The sequence below is a fragment of the Zeugodacus cucurbitae genome, chromosome 5 (genome assembly GCF_028554725.1).
Source record: "Zeugodacus cucurbitae isolate PBARC_wt_2022May chromosome 5, idZeuCucr1.2, whole genome shotgun sequence".
NCBI classification, from domain to species: Eukaryota; Metazoa; Arthropoda; class Insecta; order Diptera; family Tephritidae; genus Zeugodacus; species Zeugodacus cucurbitae.
The window spans coordinates 17,201,911-17,223,904 of record NC_071670.1 but is presented as its reverse complement, the minus strand read 5'-3'; the positions used below and the strand labels follow the sequence as shown (position 1 = coordinate 17,223,904).

At 36.2% G+C, this 21,994-nt stretch overlaps 1 protein-coding gene across 4 annotated transcripts in view; it reads left to right on the top strand.

The window, feature by feature from the left end:
• Positions 1-21,994, top strand: part of LOC105217115 (protein sprint) — a 444,786-nt gene that overhangs the window by 182,314 nt on the left and 240,478 nt on the right. For all 4 annotated transcript variants that reach the window (XM_054232307.1, XM_054232306.1, XM_054232305.1 and 1 more), the window contains one exon: positions 688-714. In XM_054232307.1, the coding sequence (XP_054088282.1) occupies positions 688-714 (27 nt within the window). The remainder of the gene's footprint in view (positions 1-687; positions 715-21,994) is intronic.

Sequence of the window (21,994 nt, the reverse complement as noted above, 5' to 3'; positions counted from 1 at the left end):
CACACGTCACCCGTATGTGAAGTTTTGTAGAATTAGAGTGACACAAAGGCAATAGCTTTAGATAGGCGGCGTGCAACAGCCTACGGTAGTGACGGGCAAAATAAATGCAATAGTGAAACTATTAAACGGACAATGAACCCACTGGAGTCGATGAGGTAACGAACGAAGAGCTTGCTATTGGAAGTATGGGTATGGGTATTGCGTGAGGCTATGCAATGCAGTGGATGGTAGTCTGTATTTATTATATGAATATATTTATATGGTTGTCTATATAGTTAATTGATTATATTATATATTGAAATTAGGATTTTAGTATCCGGGTTTTAAAGTAGTTTCGGAATATTTGGCTACGGATATGAGTCAATACTTTGAGACTTTTAGACTGAACTATCTAACTGCACTCTAAAGGTTCTATAATGGATGCATTAGTGAGTATTTCTGTTCTATTTGTCTATTTTCAGTGGTAATGGATTCTAGTAAAGGTTGGGGCAAAATTTTGAATTTTACTAAGCAGAACATCTAGGCATATTTCTGACATAAAAAACATACTCGCAACCAAAGTCTGAATAATTATTTTTTGTCTATACAATTCAAAACTTTTTTAAAATATTTACATAACCTCAAATTGCAAAAAATCCAAAAAATATCATAATATCATATTTAATTTGTTTGCTTTTCTCTTTCCAGTTATGCAAAGGATAATGACATGCCAAGGTAAGTCAATTTATTTATTATTTAAATTGCCATAGGTTTGCACCTACCGTGACGCAAATCAAATGTCCTAAACTGTGTTTTTTACCAGGTCAAAAGCAACTTTCATTTGACATTTGTTTGCAACTTTGTTTTCATACTTTCACTGTTATTCGCACGACTTTTCCTCTCTGTCTGACAATTTATTTAACGGAAATGAAATGAAAAATGAATTTGGGTCGAATGTCATGCGAAATTGCCAACTAGCGGTTGACCGAAAATAAGCTTTTGCAAGGGACAGGTGAATATATGTATCTACTACGCTACTAAGCGGCTTAAGCTACCAGCAAAGCAACAACAAATTGCATATCGCATCCTTTGGGTATACATTACTAGTAAACCCTTTGGTTATTTAGGGGCTATTGAAGCCTTAAATAATAGCAAAGTAGGCCAAAAGCACACGTAAGATAGATCGCCTATTTCTACTTTTTTATTTATTTTTATCACTGCTCACCTTACTTCATCTTTAAAGTTCTTTTTTTCTTTTTATTTCTGTTATTTATTTTTATCACTACTCACTTAAAGTCTTGACTGCTTCACTTTTGCCGGTCTCCTTTAGCTCGTCTCACTTCCTCTCTCTATTTTTATTCAATTTCATATTCCCTCGCGCTGCTATCAACCATTCGCCAACCGACAACAGTAATTTGTTTTCCTTTCCGCTTTCGCTATCACCTTTATGTTCTCAGTTTTCGCTTACATTTTTTATCATTTGCCCGGCAACCTATATCAAAACATATCGAGAAATCTGTAAAGCCAAATGTAAAAAAGTGGAATATGTGCAAGATTTAGTGCTTACCTCTCTTCCTCTCGCACATACAACGTCGCTTTGCGGTCAGCTAGCTACAACCCTGTGCCATTTGGGGTAGAGTAATGGATTAGATTTTTGATTTTCGATAGTGTCCCTGCGTTGTTACCGCCCGTGTTCTTAATGTAGAGTCATCCCCTCTCAGGCAGCCTGCAGCATATTTGCTGTCACGCTAACAATTTGTGCCCCGTTCCGCTCTGTTTGCCACCTAAAATCTGCAGCTTTCAACATTGAGTCCATTAACTTAGCAAGTGTTTGCTGCTGCTGCGTCACTGCTTACCTGCCACGCGCCCTTCTGCCCATTAGCGCCACAGCAGCCTGAGCTTCTTGTGCTTGATGTTTCGACCTCTGCCTTCTTTTTTTTGCGTTTTCTTGTAACACTTTGTTTGTTGTTGTCAGTTTGGTGTTTAAACATTGTTTAACATGCATTTTAATGTGACCCTTGTGGGCTCATAAAATCGGTGTGAGTTCACCATTTGCCGTCTCTTCACGTGCCGAAGTCGTATGTTGGTCCAGTGGACTTGCGGACCTGGTGCGGTCAGGTGGGTCAATTGATTTTCACCTTTTTTCTTTTGGCTTCGATTTTATCGTTCAATGACATTGGCAAAATGCTGTTGAAATAATAGAGTCCGTTGAGGTTTGGGCTAGCCAGGGGTTGCCACACGCAATGCAGCTGGCGAAGGCAACGCGCGTGAGGTTATGAGGATTTGTGCGTAAGCAACAGTTGAGTGCCGGGGTTTGGGTAATGCATTGCCGAAATTCAATAAAATTCAATGAGTAAATTTCGTTGCTTTTTCTCTATGGAATAATTTCAAGTTGCATTAAAGCTATGTTTTACAGCTATTTTCCTAATAAAAAACAGTATAAAGAACTAAATCCATATTTATGTCTAAATGTATAAAATGAAAGATTTCCACTGTAAATCCAAATATAAATAGCTTTTCTATAATCAAATATAAATCTCAAATTAATAATATTAAAATTGTTGTTTTTTTTTTCAATTAATAGCGCGACCCTTAAATAAGTTCAATGTTAGCTGAACTTAGCTGAACCAGTATTGAACATTATGATTTGGTATTAAACCTTAAATGAATGAATTAAATCTAATATTATAAAGAAGAAAGGTTTGATTTTTTGTTTGTTTGTCAAGAATAGGCTCCGAAACTACTGTACCGATTTTAAAAATTCTTTCACCGTTGGAAAGTTATACTATTCCATATTTAGTTAAAAAAAAATAGGGTTCCTTACCAAAACTCCGATAATGTAAAAAAAAATACCAAAAACCTTTCTTTAATCGCGAATGCTGCGAAAACGATTGATATAGTAAAGTGATGTACTACAATTTTGGAGAACTTATCATTATCTACAAAAAACGTCGAGACATCATATCTCTAACTACTATAGTTTTGTTACAATAAGCGATTTTATATAAAAAAAATTAATTAAAATACCACTATTTGAAAAGGCTCTTTATTTGTACCTTAGTATTAATCCTTAACGAAATAAATGATTTATTACTTAAGATCGCTTCAAACCTTTTATATACATACATATGTAACTTTTTGAATCATAAGATTCAGACATTCCATTCAAAAGATATCACGAGTTAAAAATTTTGAAAAATATCCGCTCGGCGGCTAACTATGCGTTGTATAGTTGTAAGCGTCACTCGGGCACGGAGGTACCGGAGGGGGGTTAAGATTGCTCGCGCGGTCGTCTCCTTACTGAATGGTCGTGTGCGGAATTAAAAAAATTGTCGCTTGATAATAATCTTAATATATAAAAACTTTTAACACTGGGTGCAGTTTGGTCCAACTTGAAAGATAGGATAGTTTATAACTCTCCTTATAGTCGCATTATTTATTTATTGCAAATTATTTGTTTATTATTAGCAAAGAACTATACACCAGTTGGTGGCGCTAAGTGCGCTATGTTACAGTAGATGGCGCTACATTTCTTTCTAAATTTTCATGGATTTAGGCTGTCATAACAAAAGCTGCCACTTGCTAAAAACATTAAATGAAAATGCGTTGTTTGAAGTTTATATTATTTGGATGTGAGTACATTCATTTGAATATTTGTACGTTAGTTTGTGGTTTGTCGTAGTTTTCTAGCGCTTTTGGATACATATTTATGCATTTGTATATTCATTTATACGTGTGTGTATATATGTGTGTTTTTTTCATAAAAATATTTCATTTTCAATATATGTTCGATTGTGTGTGTAGATAAAATTTGTCAGTACGTGTATACTTTTTCTGTAGTTGGCTTTGTATATTTTTACATTACCGCAAATGTTTGAATATATTTACGATTGTATGTATATTTTCTCATTTGTTGGTTTGTGGGTGCATATCATAGCTGGCTTTTGAAAATTTTTACATTGCGGCAGGTGTTTGTTTATATACGTGTAGTTGATTGTATTTTTTGAAATTTGAATTTGTTTTTGTGGAAAAAAATTTGTTTGAGCAAATGTTTTTTGTGTAACGTAATTTGTTTCGTTATTATGGTTGGTGATCCTGTTAAAAATCGATCAATAAAAATCACACAGCAGGACAATACTCTCAGCATTATTTCAGATCTACATCGCTCATTTGACACACTTCAATATCCTCTAATATTTTGACAAGGACAGGACGAATATCATATAAATATATGAATTTTAACACAAACTATAACTATATTCCTAGGTAATAATTTAAATGTATTAAAAAATAAAAAATATATGTATATGTATATGTATATAAATTATTCACAGCAAAGCGTGGCCGGGTTTACTAGTATAATATAAAAATGAATTGCTGTTCGTTTGTCCCGAGACGAGAAAACGAGAACGGCCAAAGGAAAGGCTAAGTTCGGGTCCAACCGAACATTTTATACTCTCGCAATTTATTGATGTAATTTTATTAAGATAACACACAATATGACCTATATATTCGGCATAAACTCCAATAGAAGATCACCATATATAGTATATGAGGGCTGATGTAATTCCAGAACCAATTTCACTCATTTTCACCACCAATTTGGCACCTGTTAGTAAGTAAACAAACGGCACATTCGGCCTTGAAATTACTCCTAAATTGCAAATGATCGAAACTCCAGTCGGCAAAATAGCCAAAAATAGCGCTATAACGAAGATTTTCCAAATATTAAAGAAGTCGCTGGAGGTACTGCACAGGACTTTAAAAGATCTTGATTGTCGATGAACGTTTTTGGAGGAGCCAGGATTCTGTTAGCGGGTGATTTACGCCAGACTCTTCCAATTATTCCTGGATCAACTGTTACTGATGGGCTAATCACATGCCTAAAATCATTTAATTTGTGGCGACACATAAAGAATCGCCAATTAACAACTAACATATGAGTGTTTTTGCAACAATATCACATTGCGGTTGTAGAATCAGTTGGAAATGGTAGGGTCGCAGTTGACACCTCGATGGATTAATAGCATTTCCAACGGATTTCTGTCACTTCATTGACTCGAAAGAGAAGTTTTCCTGACATGAAACCTCAATATGATAACCATAAATGACTGATTGAATGACCTATATTGGTGGTAAAAAAAAAGATATCGTAGATCTTAATGCGACAATTTAGAATTTCGGTCCAAGAGAGTTGACTCAGCTACAAACCAGGATTGCATAGTCAATTATCCCAAACTATTTAAAATTGCCTGTACTTTGCAATTAAAAGTAGTGTGAGTTGTAATCATGCTGCGTAACATAAATCAACCTAGAGTAATCAATATGTGGCCGGGTCTGCTAGTAGTTAATAAAATCTAAAAATTCTTTAAGAAGAGTGACTATGAAAATAATATAGTAATAGCCGTCATTGAAATCCAAATTTATTCTTCCAAGAATTTGTACACATATTATGGTAACTTTGACAATTTTTATCGGTAATAAAAACGCTTCGATTTAGTACTAAAAATATAATATTTTATGTAGTAGTGTAGTGTACATTATGAAAATTATTTTTTTTTTTAATTCTACCTAGATGTTAACCCTTAAGACCACACTTTTTTGATGACAAATTTTTTTTAGTATTAAGGTTGTCTCAGCTGGCTTTGAGTTGATGCATCTTTTTAAGCTAAGGACTTGGGAATGGCTTTTGGTTTAATCGAATAAATATATTGGGCGATAATAGGTTTAAAGAACTAAATATTTCTGATAGGTTATTATCGCGGTCCTTTGCGGTACTTAAAAACTATCTTGACATCGCCGAAAGTTTATTTGAACTAAAATGAAGTCGATTTTGCTCCCCTGTATTATACTAGGTGTAGAGCTGAGCTTTGAGGAAATAAAACCTCATATTAATTTTTCTTGATCGAGCAAACAAATTGTGGAGCGGCTGTACTTTGTGAGCGCGCGTTTTTTTATGAAACTAAACAACTCACCCCTTTGAACTCACTTTTGTCTTCATGCCAGAAATTCAAAAATTGGAACTACCATCATAATAGCATCGGTTCGAGCTATTAAACAATATAAATAAATATATTTTTTCTTAAATGTATCGTAATTATACAAGCAATTTCCCTCCTTCGAATATACTTTTGGTACGAATTAATATACTTTTAGTCCCTCAATATTTCCTACCAAAACCTCCGACCAACCAAACTATCAAAGACAAAAGAAACTAACATTTTCGCTCGCTGAGTTCTCATCGTATTTCTGTTTCTGAATCAAACGCCGAGTCACTATAGCTTCCACTCGACGTACTTGAGTTATGGAGATGGTGTAAAATAGTATATTCAAGTCTTCGAAATAGTATAACCAATTTCGACCAATTATGTCCATGTACTGTAACTCCAGTCTCTCCAGTCAATGAAAATCATTAGTCATTCCACACCAATATAATATTAAAAGTTTTTCATTCAACATATAGGGTTATCATTCAAAGTATTTAGAGATAACTAGTGCTATCTTATTGAAAATACCGTTCAAATTTTCTCTAATAATAAATCTGTCTGCCCAAAAGAGTAGTTCTTCAATATTACAGTGTGTCGTAGAGCGATATTCAAACATACTACTTCACTTAGCTCATTCACCAAAAGAATGGCAAAATACATAAAATTTTTGTAAACTTTTCTGAATTAGAGGGTTAACTCTAGCGAGTATTATTTACTCAGCGAACGTGTGAAATTATTTAGGCAACAGAATTGTGCACAAAACAGATTATCTCAACAATGTAAGTCGTCGGAAATTAGAAATGAAGACATGCACTTGTATGACTAAATTACCGAAACAGACAGACAAGACGAGATAGGCGTTTCAATAAAACAAATCATAAAATGTACTCACCCACCGAAATGACACAACAAGACACAGTAATAGACAGAAGTTTACAACCAGACCGTGCGAGGGTTGGAGTGAACCCCCATCCTCAGTACAACCCTACGTAGCAATGCTTGAGAACTAGTGCACCAGTGCCAGTTGTGTAGCATACCTTAAGGCGTTCGAACACTTTTTGCACCATTCCCCAGGCGTTTAAACTTTCTACATGTACAGGTGTTTTCACGCGCATTTACGAGCTAAAGTGTTTTAAACGACTACTTTTGAAGTGCGCGACGCTGAGTAAAAAAAATGAAAATAAAATCTGAGTGAGGGCGCCAGAGCCACGGAAGTATTGTGGGCGTAAATTATGCGTACTGCAAAAGCTGGCTGAGTTGAAAGCGCTAACGACTGCCGCTAAAACGACAAAGGCAGTGGTGTAGTGCTTTGCATACTTTCATACTTTGCGGCAAAAAGATTGTGGCAGATATACAAGTATATATATTTATATGTCATAAGCCAGTCTAGCACGAGTTCACTTTTATGTTTGCTTGTTAAGTAGAACTTCCGTGGCACTTGCATTCCGCCTGCCATTTTTGCGGTTTACCCTCCTCAGTGAGATTTATAGACCTCTTGCATATTTGTATTTATTTTCCGGCTATCGTTGAGTTTTTTATTATATTTTGTATTTCTGTTTTTGTTATTATTATTTTTTTTTTATTTTTCCTATTCTTTTCTTTCTTACACTTTACTTTACCTGCTTAGCATATTTTTAGGCTTTCATGCATGGCTGGCAAATTCTTGCGTATTTTTTGTTACTACAGTATATATTTATATATATTTATATTTCATGTACTCTACATTTTTATGCCACACTCCACTCCTTTCAACATTTATGTTAACTCTTCAACAGCGCGACGGTTCATATATCACTCGAAAGCGCGCCACAAGTGCACGAGCACTTTGTTGCATGTGGAGTATTGGTGTTGCACATTTGTTGCACTGCAATATTCTTTAACATATTTATGCTGATGTGTGTCATAAATCATAAACAGAGTGAGTGCTGTTGTGAGTGGTGTATGCAAATGTGCTATAATATTACGATCATGCAACATGCCGTGGCAATAAACTCTTTCCCTTACTGCATGTTCTCTAGCTCCGCTTAGATGGAGATATTTTCATCTTTATTACACTCTTTAGTACTGTTAAGAGCCTACTTAAGATAAGCGTAGTATAATACAAATGCAGATTTTCTCACCATATTTTCTATCTAGAAATCTAGAAAGATCACTGCTTAAAGCTTGCGGAGAGGCAAAACGCCTCATAAATATAGTTCATATATAAAACTTGTTTTGAATAAGATCTTCTCCAATACCATACAAATCTGTGCTCTTTTATATAGATAAATAGTTAGGTCATTGAACTTCAAAGTTGAAATATATCTCTATTTAGTCTTTGTTATGTTATATGTCTTCTAGTTAGTTCAGTCTACAAAAATATGCATTCGAATGTGTAATAAAAAATTATGCTCCAGAACTTTAAAGCTCGTATTATTTCAAAACCCAATTGAAATGTGTTTTAATTAGTTCGAATTTTACGGCAAATTTACTCAGTAATTTCCGATGCCTAGCATTCTGAGTGATTATGCATACTACCACAAGTCATTTAAAAATTCTACTTACAAGAATATTACACTGAACTTAAGAATGGCGAAAAAAATATCTTGTTATTGTCAAAATTTCTTAAAGCTTTTGATTCATTTTCATACTTATAGTAAAGTCTTTCGGTGAAGAATGGCCTGGTATTTAAAATGTTCTCCTTCTAATGAAAATTCGTAGACCCAAACGCCTTTAAATTAAATAATATGACGGAGTTGAAGAGCAAAAAAAATGCGTTGACGTGATGTACTGAATGTAATATGATTACATGTGATTTGATATGACTTAATCTGATATGATGTGATGCGATTTGCAATATGATAGGTTGATGTGATATGGCCTCATAAGGCGTTGTAGTTCAGATAGTTTAAGTTGATATGATATTAATATTACCTTAATTCATATGATGGGTTTGAAGTAGTGATAAGCGATATTTCTTTACCTGTGATTTTTTCACTGTGATTGAAAAATCACTGCGAGTTCACTGCCTTGAATGCGATCAAAATATAAAATTGCAGTGATTTAAAAATGGCAATATTGCTAGTCACTAGTTTAAAGTAATATTTATACGCACAAAAAAAGTATATAGTGAGATGTGGTATCTTATGATGATATGACTTTATGATATGATGTTTACTCACTATCTATAAAATATTGATATTATGTCATATTATCAAAAATAATATAATAAAGTGTAAGTGAATTAACATATCGCTCATTTACTTGAATAGTGTCACAACTCAAAAAAGTCGATTTTTCAGGAGAGCGATTTAAAGTTTTCAATTGTCTCTTATTTAGCAAATATAGAAAAATTCCATCAGTTTATTGACAAATCTAGTGGCCTGTAATATATTAAATACAATGTTGAGCATAAATGGACCAAATAGAGTGCACTAAAGCTTTTTCTTGGGCATTAACGTGACCCATTTTGAATTGTGTCGTTATATGTGAAAAAAATAATTAAATTTCGCCGTCATAAGTCAAATTTGTCGTTTTTGTTGAAAAAAATCAATACGAAAAATGTAATTACTTTTCACCAATATCGTTGTAATACAAAATATGTCGTTCTTTCTGAAAAGAAAACCAAATTCACTCTATGACACATGTTGTTATGTTGTACCACAAAATATGTCTCTCTTTCAGAAAAAAATCCATGCCTAACTCTGACGCAACTGAGAAGTGTCGTTATTGTGGTTAAAAAATAATCCAACATGACAAGTTTAATAACGGCACATTCTTATTTCACGGTTTATTTTTCTACACATCGGAATGAAATTTTTATACAATATGGACGCTGAAATTGCACACATTTCTGCATACTCAACTCAAAAATCGTATTTTTTGAGTTGTGACACTATTCAAGTAAATGAGCGATATGTTTTATATGACAAGTGATGTTCTCTCTACGATGGTTTTATGATGTGTTGTGTATCTTACGTATTTAATATGAATACGATTGATATGATGTCATGTCCTTTGACCATGACGGGAGAAGTACTAAGCATGTGCTATGATATCCAATATACTATCATTGTCACTTAATGATATTAAAGTGATGTCATGTGAGGCTTTGTCATGCGATGAGAGAGATTTTTATGAACCTAAATGTCTAATGTAATGACAAGCAATTATATATAATATCATGCGAATGTGACTATTATTATATGGTGATACATGTGATTAAATGTGATATTTTAATAATTCGTGCAATATAGAGTTATGGATTTTTATAATCTGCAATATAATTGAACGAATGTGTTACTAGGTGATGAAGTGGGATTTGATGATGACATAAATACGCTGTGAATTTCAAGTTACTTCATATGATTGAATTAATTTCAAGATATCCTTTTTTATGTGATGTTCGTGTATGTCATGTGATGTGATATCCAGTCCAGCAATTTTGCGTAATTTAAACATTTAGAAAGTATAAGAAAACGTAATTGACATGATGTAAGGCTTTTTGGTGTCATCTAATATAATATGAGGAGATGTGTTCCTACTGTGTTAGCTTATATGATTGATTAGATGTTATACTTTATCATCTGGAGTGATGGCCGCAGATTTTTATAAAATTCTATGAGAATAATCGATCTTCTCGATGTAACTTCATATGATTATGTGTATTTTAATGTAATAACGAAATCATGTGATTTATCATGTGTTATGTGATTTGCTTTGAGCGATGTGATTAAATGAATTAAAGTGATATAGTAATCATTTCAAAAAAATAGATTATGTGCTTAAATCGATACTAAAAATCCGTTACAATTTAATATATCGTATACTCATATATCTACTCATATTTAAAAATTTCACTTCCTGCCACCAGCACGTTCCACACTTTGGCTGCCATATTATCAGTAGTATCAGTGGCAATGCCGACTCAATATTTTCCTTAGGGAAACCTCAAGTTTTCTACGAATTTTATTGCGCTTGTCAAAGTAGTTTCACATGCCAGCGCTTTGTATCACTTGTACATTTGTATTCTTATATACAAGCATTAATATTTTTCTTTCTTTCTGACTAGCTGTTTCTACTTCTTGCTGCTCGATAAGTTATTCAACTTATCATTGTTGTTTTGTATATTTTCACGTTAGTGTTGTTGTTAACCATTATATTTCAATTTGCTAGCTGCCACACTTCCTACCTCGCTTCAGCTGTCGAGTCTTCAGGCATTATTTCATACGCTGCGACTCTCTGCTGTTTTTGCTCTCTTACCTTGAGTACAAGCACCTGCTCCTTCTCATCATCATCATCTGCAGCATCTATCAAGTTTTTGCTTTACTTTTATTAACACTTTTTCTCTATTCCACTCAAGTCATTGTTACTTTCTTTATATTATACAATACGTGTACTTGTAGATAAAACGCAACATTTCACTTCCGTTTCCGCTGGTGCACACAAACAGGTGCGCGTAAATCAATCTGTATGCTAGTGTGATAGACACGCGGTTGTTTGTAGTTTTTTGTATTGTCTGCGAAACTAGAACGTGCCGAGCACTTTCGCAAGGAAACTGTAATTTCCTGCAACTGTTGTGGCTCTCCTTCACCCGCCGGTCTCTTTTGTGATGTGTTTTTTCTCTTCTCTATTTGCTGTTGAATTTCTTTCGTTACGCTTGAAAGTTGTTTTGAGTGATTGAGTTTCGAATGAAAAATTGTTGATAAACTTTATATTTATTTGGAACATTTTTGTAAATAAGTCTTCTTCTTCTTAACTGGCGTAGAAACCGCTTACGCGGTTATAGCCGAGTCCACAACAGTGCGCCACGCATCTCTCCTTTTGGCGGTTTGGCGCCAATTGGTAATACCAAGTGAAGACAGGTCCTTCTCCACCTGGTCCTTCCACCGGAGTGGAGGTCTCCCTCTTCCTCGGCTTCCACCAGCGGGTACTGCATCGAAAACTTTCAGAGCTGGGGCACTTTCATCCATTCGAACAACATGACCCAGCCATCGTAGCCGCTGTCTTTTTATTCGCTGGACTATGTCTATGTCGTCGAACAACACATACAGCTCATCATTCCATCTTCTGCGGTATTCGCCGTTGCTAATGTTTAAGGGACCGTAAATCTTCCGCAAAACCTTTCTCTCGAAAACTCCTTGTGCCGTCTCATCGGATGTTGACACCGTCCACGCTTCTGCACCATAAAGTAGGACGGGAATGATGAGGGACTTGTAGAGTTTAGTTTTTGTTCGTCGAGAGAGGACTTTACTTTTCAATTGCCTACTCAGTCCATAGTAGCACCTGTTGGCAAGAGTGATTCTGCGTTGGATTTCAAGGCTGACATTATTATCGGTGTTAATGTTGGTTCCTAGGTATACGAAATTATCTACAACTTCAAAGTTATGACTGTCAACAGTGACGTGGGAGCCAAGACGCGAATGCGCTGACTGTTTGTTTGATGACAGGAGATATTTCGTCTTGTCCTCATTCACCTCCAGACCCATTCGCTTCGCCTCCTTATCCATGCGGGAAAAAGCAGAACAAACGGCGCGGTTGTTGCTTCCGATGATATCAATATCATCGGCGTACGCCAGGAGCTGTACACTCTTGTAGAAGATTGTACCTTCTCGGTTTAGCTCTGCAGCTCTTATAATTTTTTCCAGCATCAGGTTAAAGAAGTCGCACGATAGTGAGTCACCTTGTCTGAAACCTCGTTTGGTATCGAACGGCTCGGAGAGGTCCTTCCCAATCATGACGGAGCTTTTGGTGTTGCTCAACGTCAATTTACACAGCCGTATTAGTTTTGCGGGGATACCAAATTCAGACATCGCGGCGTAAAGGCAACTCCTTTTCGTGCTGTCGAAAGCAGCTTTAAAATCGACAAAAAGGTGGTGTGTGTCGATCCTCTTTTCTCGGGTCTTTTCCAAGATTTGGCGCATGGTGAATATCTGGTCAGTTGTCGATTTTCCAGGTCTAAAGCCACACTGATAAGGTCCAATCAGTTTGTTGACGGTGGGCTTTAGTCTTTCACACAGTACGCTCGATAGAACCTTATAAGCGATGTTAAGGAGGCTTATCCCACGATAGTTGGTGCAGATTGTGGGGTCTCCCTTTTTGTGGATTGGGCAGAGTACACTGAGATTCCAATCGTCGGGCATGCTTTCTTCCGACCATATTTCGCAAAGAAGCTGATGCATGCACCTTATCAGCTCTTCGCCGCCGTATTTGAATAGCTCGGCCGGCAATCCATCGGCCCCCGCCGCCTTGTTGTTCTTCAAGCGGGTAATTGCTATTCTAATTTCTTCACGGTCGGGCAATGGAACATCTGTTCCATCGTCGTCGATTGGGGAATCGGGTTCGCCATCTCCTGGTGTTGTACTTTCACTGCCATTCAGCAGGCTGAAGAAGTGTTCCCTCCACAAACACAGTATACTCTGGTCATCAACCACTAGATCACCGCTGGGGGTCCTACAGGAGTGTGCTCCGGTCTTGAAACCTTCAGTTAGTCGCCGGATCTTTTCGTAAAATTTTCGAGCATTACCCCTGTCGGCCAGCTTGTCAAGCTCTTCATACTCACGCATTTCTGCCTCTTTCTTTCTTTTTCTGCAAATGCGTCTCGCTTCCCTCTTCAGCTCTCGGTATCTTTCCCATCCCGCTCGTGTTGCGGTCGATCGCAACATTGCGAGGTAGGCAGTCTGTTTTCTCTCCACTGCGAGACGACAATCCTCATCATACCAGCTGTTTTTTTGGCTTTTCCGAAAGCCAATGGTTTCGGTTGCAGCTGTACGTAAGGAGTTTGATATGCCGTCCCACAGCTCCCTTATACCGAGATGCTGATGAGTGCTCTCAGAGAGCAGGAGTGCAAGTCGAGTAGAAAATCGTTCGGCTGTCGGTTGTGATTGCAGCTTCTCGATGTCGAACCTTCCTTGTGTTTGTTGACGTGTGCGCTTTTCTACACAGAGGCGGGTGCGTATCTTAGCTGCTACAAGATAGTGGTCTGAGTCGATGTTGGGACCACGAAGCGTACGCACATCAAAAACACTGGAGACATGTCGTCCATCTATCACAACATGATCGATCTGGTTGCGAGTGATTCGATCCGGGGACAGCCAAGTAGCTTGATGGATTTTCTTATGCTGGAATCTAGTGCTACAGATGACCATATTTCGGGCCCCGGCGAAGTCGATCAGCCTCAGACCGTTTGGTGATGTTTCGTCATGGAGGCTGAATTTTCCGACTGTTGTGCCAAAGACACCTTCTTTACCCACCCTAGCGTTGAAATCGCCAAGCACGATTTTGACATCGTGGCGGGGGCAGCGCTCATAGGTACGTTCTAGGCGCTCATAGAAGGTATCTTTGGTCACTTCGTCCTTCTCTTCCGTCGGGGCGTGGGCGCAAATCAGCGATATGTTGAAGAACCTCGCTTTGATGCGGATTGTGGCTAGACGTTCATCCACCGGGGTGAATGCCAGGACTCGACGACGGAGTCTCTCTCCCACCACGAATCCCACACCGAATTTGCGCTCCTTTATATGGCCGCTGTAGTAGATGTCACAAGGACCCACCTTCTTCCGTCCTTGTCCCGTCCATCGCATTTCTTGGATTGCGGTGATGTCAGCCTTTACTCTTACGAGGACATCAACCAGCTGGGCAGAGGCACCTTCCCAATTAAGGGTCCGGACATTCCAGGTGCATGCCCTTAAATCATAGTCCTTTATACGTTTGCCGTGGTCGTCATCAAAAGGGGGGTTTCTCATCCGAGGCCTGTGTTTCTTATTCACTGGTTATTCGTTTTTATGTGGTGGGTCCCAAGCCCTACGCACAACCGCATAAGCGGGATTCGCCTTCTCACTTTAGCTCGCTTCCAGACGGATGTCTGTTGGCTACCCAGAGGATACTTGGTCTAAGACCGGAAGTTGTGAGCTGCTTGAGCCACATGTAAAAGAATCGTTCCTGGCCACTCCCAAGTGAATGGCAGTCAGAAACTTTCCTCACTTACGTGAACTTCTACATATGACTCCATCCTCCTTTGTAAATAAGTAGCCATACAAATATATGTGTAACCACTTAAGATATTAAGAAAATATGTTTTAAAACTAATGCAATACGTCTCTATAGTAATGGACGTATCATACAGTTTATTTAAAATATATTTCTATGGTTTGAAAAGCTATACACTGAAATCCAAAGGGTTAAATCCTCAGAGGAGAATGACAGTAATTTATACAATAAGAAATATTAAAAGCAAACCATGTTATTTGTAATGAATGTTCTATTTGAGGACCAAAATTAAATTCCAATGATCCAAAGAGTATTTGATATAAATTATTGTACAATGTCTTTGGATTGAATAATTGAACTTTATGAATAGTGTTCGAATACGCAATCAATAATTTTTCAACAGTTATAGAAGCCTACCTGCAATATTTGATGTGTAAAATACATCATACTAGGCATTTTAGACTTTTTGGATTTCAGCTTAAGATAATGATAGCTGAATGTCAAAGTACCTGGAGAAAAATTGTATCGAAGATCACTCATACTTCTTTTATGAATATGGTATTCCGGGCACTTAATGCTTACAATAAATTCTTGATAAAACCTTTATCTTTAAAACATTAAGTTAATCCACTATTCTAAATTATATTCATGGTTGACCCAGAACTAAAACCAATTTGATGAATATGAGATTGCTTGCTGATTTTGAGCTTAAAACGGTCAATATTCAATTTAACCTTATGTAGTGTTACGATAGTTATTAAATTATGAGATCGATATTTTTTTGGAGAGAGCGACCTCCGAGCATGTTTTAATTCCCCCACATTTGACATTTGACATTCACGAAGTTTAGAAATATATTTCTTTCTGCTGTCCTCTATTTCCTTCTTTACCATAGGAATATCAAGATCCTTATGGATATTTTTATTACGCATGTACCATGGTGAACCCGTTATTGTTCTAAGCATTTTAGATTGGAATCTCTGAATTATATCAATGTTGGTTGCACAGGTCGTACCCCACAGTTGAATACCATACATCCAAATTGGTTTTATGATTGCATTGTATAACAGGACTTTGTTGTCTAGGCTAAGTTTAGAATTTTTGTTTAGAAGCCAATTTAAATTTGCTGCTCTTAACTTCATGCAAGTTACTTTACTCGCTATATGTTTCCGCCACGTAAGCCTTCGATCCAGGTGAATCCCAAGATAAGTTACTTCATTCGCTTGGGGTACTAATACATTGTTTATTTTAATTGTCCGACATGTTTCTGGCCTTAGAGAAAATGTAACATGCTTGCATTTTTGCTCATTAATTTTTATACGCCAGTTGGCTAGCCATTCTTCGACACAAGTTAAGTGCTCCTCTAATACTCTTGATGCTCTAATGGGGCATTTGTTTCGGCTTACTATGGCTGTGTCATCCGCAAAAGTGGATGTCAATACGTTGTTAGCTATTGGAAGGTCTGCTGTATATATTATGTACAGAGTGGGGCCTAATACACTGCCCTGAGGTACACCGGCCCTTATTGCTCGTTCTTCTGATATAAAATCTGCTACTTTAACCGTAAATTTCCTATTTCTTAAATATGACTCCAATGTTTTATGCAATTCGTAAGGTAAAACGTTTTTGATTTTCCATAAAAGGCCTTCATGCCAGACCTTATCGAACGCCTGAGCTACATCGAGAAAAATAGCTGAACAGTACTCTCTGTGCTCGAATGCTTTCCTGATTTCGTTTGTAATTCTATTCACTTGCTCTACTGTGCCATGTTTAGCACGAAACCCGAATTGATGGGTTGGTATTATATTATTTTCGTGGAGGAAAGGAGACATTTTTGATAGTAAAACTTTTTCGAATATTTTGGAAAGACATGGTAAGAGACTTATTGGTCTGTAGGAAGATGGTTGTGTTAAGTCTTTTCCAGGTTTATCTATCATGATGATCTGCGACTTTTTCCACGAAATTGGATAGTACCCGAAACCAAGAATTGCATTAAAGAGCAAAGAAAGTACTGATATAGCAATATTTGGCAACTCAATTAACATTTTTAGAGTAATATTATCGTGTCCTGAAGACTTTTTCGGATTTAGCTCTTTTAGGATCTTGATAATTTCATAAGTAGACGTCCTAATAGACACGCTTGACTCGTTTGCAATATTGGGCAAAGTTGGCAACTTAAAGTTGTTTTTTGGGCCATTGGGTTGAAATACCTTTTCTAGGTGATTTGCAAAGCAATTTGCCTTTTCCTCATTACTGCGCGCCCAATTACCATTCGACTGTCTTATAGGCATCTTGGAATCTACTGGAGGCTTAAAATACTTTTGGGCTTTCCAAAGGGAGTTTTTCTTGCTAGAATTTGGACACAGGTGCTTTATATAATTTTCAGTATTGTATTCTTCATCGCGTTTAAGTGCTTTTTTTAACTTACGTGCAGCCGATTTCAGTTGACGCAGAGTTGAAGGGGAACGACTTAACTGCCATTCACGTCTCGCTTGCCTTTTCTCATTTACAAGCTTTTCTATTTCATTATTAGTCATGTTTCTAAAAACCTTAACTTTTCTTTTAGGTGTTGCCAAGACAGCTGCATTTGTTATTACATCATTGAATTCCATTACGCTTTCATCAATGTCGCTTCCTGTACTTATTTTTAAATCGATATTAATGTGGCTACTGATATATTTTCTATATTTCAACCAGTTAGTTTTAAAAGATGTTAGAGATACTTTTGGCTCAACTATCATGGTCTGTTCGAATAACTTTATTAGTACAGGAGAATGATCTGAAGATAAGTCTGTACATGTATCTGCTGTTATTAGCGATCTATCTATATTTTTGACTACAGCAAAATCTATTAAGTCTGGTATTTTGTTTCTATCACTGGGCCAGTATGTCGGCTTACCAGGAGGTATTATATCAAGGTTATTGTGCTTATTTATAATAGTGTAGTACAGCTGTCGTCCTTTCGGATTAATAAGACGTGAGCCCCAGTACATTTGTTTTGCATTATAATCACCACCAGCTAGAAATCTTGGACCTAGCGTTCCAAAAAAATCTTTAAATTCGCAGTCTGTAATTTTAAAACGAGGTGGACAGTATATAGCCGTCAGATTGAGGTCAGAACCTGGATTTTTCAATGATATTGTTGTAGCTTGTAGCTGCGCTGTAGCATGTGGTTCTAAAGCATGGTGGTTTAGCCGATTTCTAACCAATACTGCTGTTCCACCGTGCGCCTTTCCATCTGGATGATTTGTAACATGAAGTCTATATCCCGCTATAAAGAAATTGTTTTTATTTGTTAAATGAGTTTCTGATATCAGCATAACATCTATGTTTTTTTCAGTCAGAAATCGTATTAACTCCAGTTTGTGTTGGTTTACACCGTTGGCATTCCATATACAAATATTTGGTATACTCATTTTTTAGATAATAAAGTTTGTAACATTTGATTTTGAGATTTGATCAAATCTTGGATCATGTTTTGCATCGTAGACATGAATTGTGTCATACATTGAGTCAGATTTAGAATCATATTTTCAATACCTCCACTTGGTGGATTTTGCGGTTGTTGCATTTGCACAGCGTTGCCTTTTACCACATTTGCATAGCTTCCATGGACAAAGATATCCTTAGAATATATACTTATACTGAAGTTGCTGTTCGAATCTTAACGCAGTAATTGTCATATGTAGATAATAGAACGTCATTGTTATCAAAAAATTTTTATAAAACAAAATGCAGAGAAATATGCAAATATGACTTTACTAAAAATAAGTTTCCGGCCATCTCCATTTCAATAAAATATATTTATTACACTATTTATTTAAATATTCACTATAAAATCATGAAAAAAACAATATTTTGACTTCAATAATTTTATTGCTCTCCACTCACACCACGCTCTCAAATGCTAAACGTTGTAACAAAGTAAACAAAATAAAATAAATCAGCAGCCATTTACTTAATGAAATGGAAACCTCAAAAAGCACTTGCCACCACGCAATCAGTGGGCTGATGAAAGGGCTTGCCAGATAAATTTGCATAAAAAACGCGTGAAATGTAATTGGCGATAGAATTTTTAATCCATAAAAATTGTCTATAGACATACTATTTATGTCGAAAGTTTCGAAATGTGGGACACAGTGAGTGATTCACAGGCTTTACCCTATGTATGTATGTATGTTTGTGTATGTTTTATGCGCATAAAGCTATGCAACACTTTTTAGCATTGTAAATTGCCACAAATGCCATCTATAAAGGGGTTACCACATCTCCACACACACTTACATGTTTGCTGAATCGCCCAACATTAACATCCACAATCCAAATTCATTGCCGTTAAACGTGTGCGCCTAAATGTATGCAAAGAAAAATATTGCAATTTATGCAAACGCATTGCCAGTCAAAGCAACAGTAAAATATGTGGGGGTTTGTGTGTATGTGTCACTGATTCAGCTATGAATGCTAGGTGGCAAACGTTCGGTTGCATAGTGGGATATTTGTGTAAAAAATATATTTTTTTAATTTTTTGAAATCAATTTTTTAAATTTTATTTTTATTTAAAAATATTTTATATTTATATATTATTCACTTACTTAAAATAAATAAATTACAAAAAATTTAAATTAATTAAATTATAAATTATAAATTTTTGCCAAATTTTTACTTTCCGTGATCTTAAGACACCAGAAGATTGCTAGATTTTTTTTGTTATATATCACATTTTAAGTGATGTTTTTTCAACCATACGATACCAAATTTTAAACATTTTTGAGGATAGGTTACATACTAAATTTAAGTTTCCAAGCAACCTGAAAAATTAGTTTTCTATTTTTTTAAATTTAGTCGTATAATTGAGTAATATGAATTCTCCCATTAACTGGTTTTATATTTTTTTACAAAAATATGAGATTGATCCACTGTGTCTCAACTGTATTGGCATTTTGCGGCTGTCGAAATGCGACGATTTTTCACTGTTGGCATTTGCTTTTGTCATACGCAGCGACCCCCACTTCCTAAACATAATTTTTTCCATATTTTTGCTCTCCTTTTGTTTTCCATTCGAATTACGAAGCTCTGCATTTATTTGCTTTATGAATTTCACACTTTGTTTGCTTTGTGTCAACGTAATGATTGCCAAAGCAAAAGGGAGCAAGTGGAAATAAGAAATAAAAAAATTAAATATTATGCCAACAGTATGTAAAGTAGCTGCCCACCAACTGGTTTTTTATGGCTAACCGCCTTCGTCTGCTTCGTTTTTTTACTTCTTTGTATGACACTTGATTGCTTTATCCTTTTATTTTGCCTTGGCGGCGTACTACTTGTGGTGTCGTCTCAATTGTGACATTTGTGACGCTTCATTTACGCACATTTTCATTCACATTTTCACTTTCATTTTGATTGTCTGGTCGCCCATTGCTGCCTGTCTGCGGGTATAAAGACGTCTGTCGGCATGATCCTTCGTTATGAGAATTGCACACAAATGCCGTTGGTATTCCGGGAATGGGCAGTGTTGAGTATAGGCACGCGTCGCCTTCATTTATATGTAAGCTTTAATAGTTGGGTCTCCAATTTCAATGGCACTTCAAATGCGCAATAAGGAAGGAAAGTGTGAAAATTGCCGGAAATGTCTACTTTTGCAGCGAAATTTCAAAAAAAAAATAATATTTTTTCCTTTTATTTAGCATATTTTTGTGGTGATTTTGTGTGAAAAATGCTTCAATATTATTTAATGCTTTACTGAAAAGTAAACTTATGCTCTTTCTTAAGATTATACGCTCATGTAAAAGTTCGAAGCATTGCATTCTCTACATTCTCCACCTCGATTTTTTTTTTTTAAGTTTTTTAGTTAAAGTTTCGCTCATATCAGTTGGTTTTATAATTCTGATATATTATTCACACATGGGGTCTAGAGATCATAAAGCAGTCATAAAGTTGTTGGAAACAAAATTTCAAAGCAAACCATACCGCTAACCAGCGATCGTTTAAAATCAAGAACGATTTTTAACCCATATATTTTAAATAAAACGAATGGTCGATCATCAATTCCAACAATCCAAGCATTGCTTCACATCTATATGTAATTAGTCGGCTTACAGATCTCGCTCCCATCATTGTTAATCATATCAATAACTAAACTCCATTTCACTCACGAAACAATCAAGTTTACCATACCTTTCATACTTTCCGCCGGTAACACTTTCAAGCTTTGCAGTTCCATGACATCAAACTTTCAAAGACTCAGCAGAATAAGTCGAGCTAACATCAGTCCGAAGAATAATGCCATTAAGGAAACCAATTGATTCAGTCTTATCATAGTCATATGGATATCTCAAAATATAAGTATCTGGAAGTTATATGATACAAGCTTGAAAACCAATTCAAATCTCCACCGTGAAATGTTCCTATGATTTACTGCCGTAAACTTTGGCAAAACGTCTAAGATATTGTAGCGTAGTACCTGGACAAGTTCAAGCATCCAGTAATGTCAAAAGACTTCTAAAAGTAAATATTTGCAAATTATTACAGCCATACTTTCAATATAGAACCTAGTTTTACGAGGCGCCATGTTATCTTTTATATACCCGTAAAAAACAGTCGAAAGTCTAAAATCAGAGCTGTTTTTTCAAAACTCTTGAAAGACGATTGCTGGGGTGTGGGCTATAGGTCATCTAAAAAGGCAGAAAATTTTTCTTGTCAATGGTGGCCAGTTTGAAAGAATCGCTTATGAATCTGGGGTTACTAAGGATAATTTACTTTGAATGAGATACGCTGTCAAATCTATTGCAGCTTAGTAAGAAAGAATCAGACCAAACTGTTGTATGTCATCGTTCTCAAGGTATTGTCGAAACTCTGCCATAAAATTGTAAGTAAGACGACCTCAATACGATTAGAAAGCATTTTGATTATTTGTGTCGAACCCCAGTTTCTTTGATACCACATTTTCTTGGCAGTCAGCACGGAATTACATTGCTACTTCTAATAAGAGCTTAAAGCAGTTCAGGGAACGATTGGAGTCTAAACTCCTGTACCCATATCCTGTGCTAGTTTGATAGTTTGAAAGTATG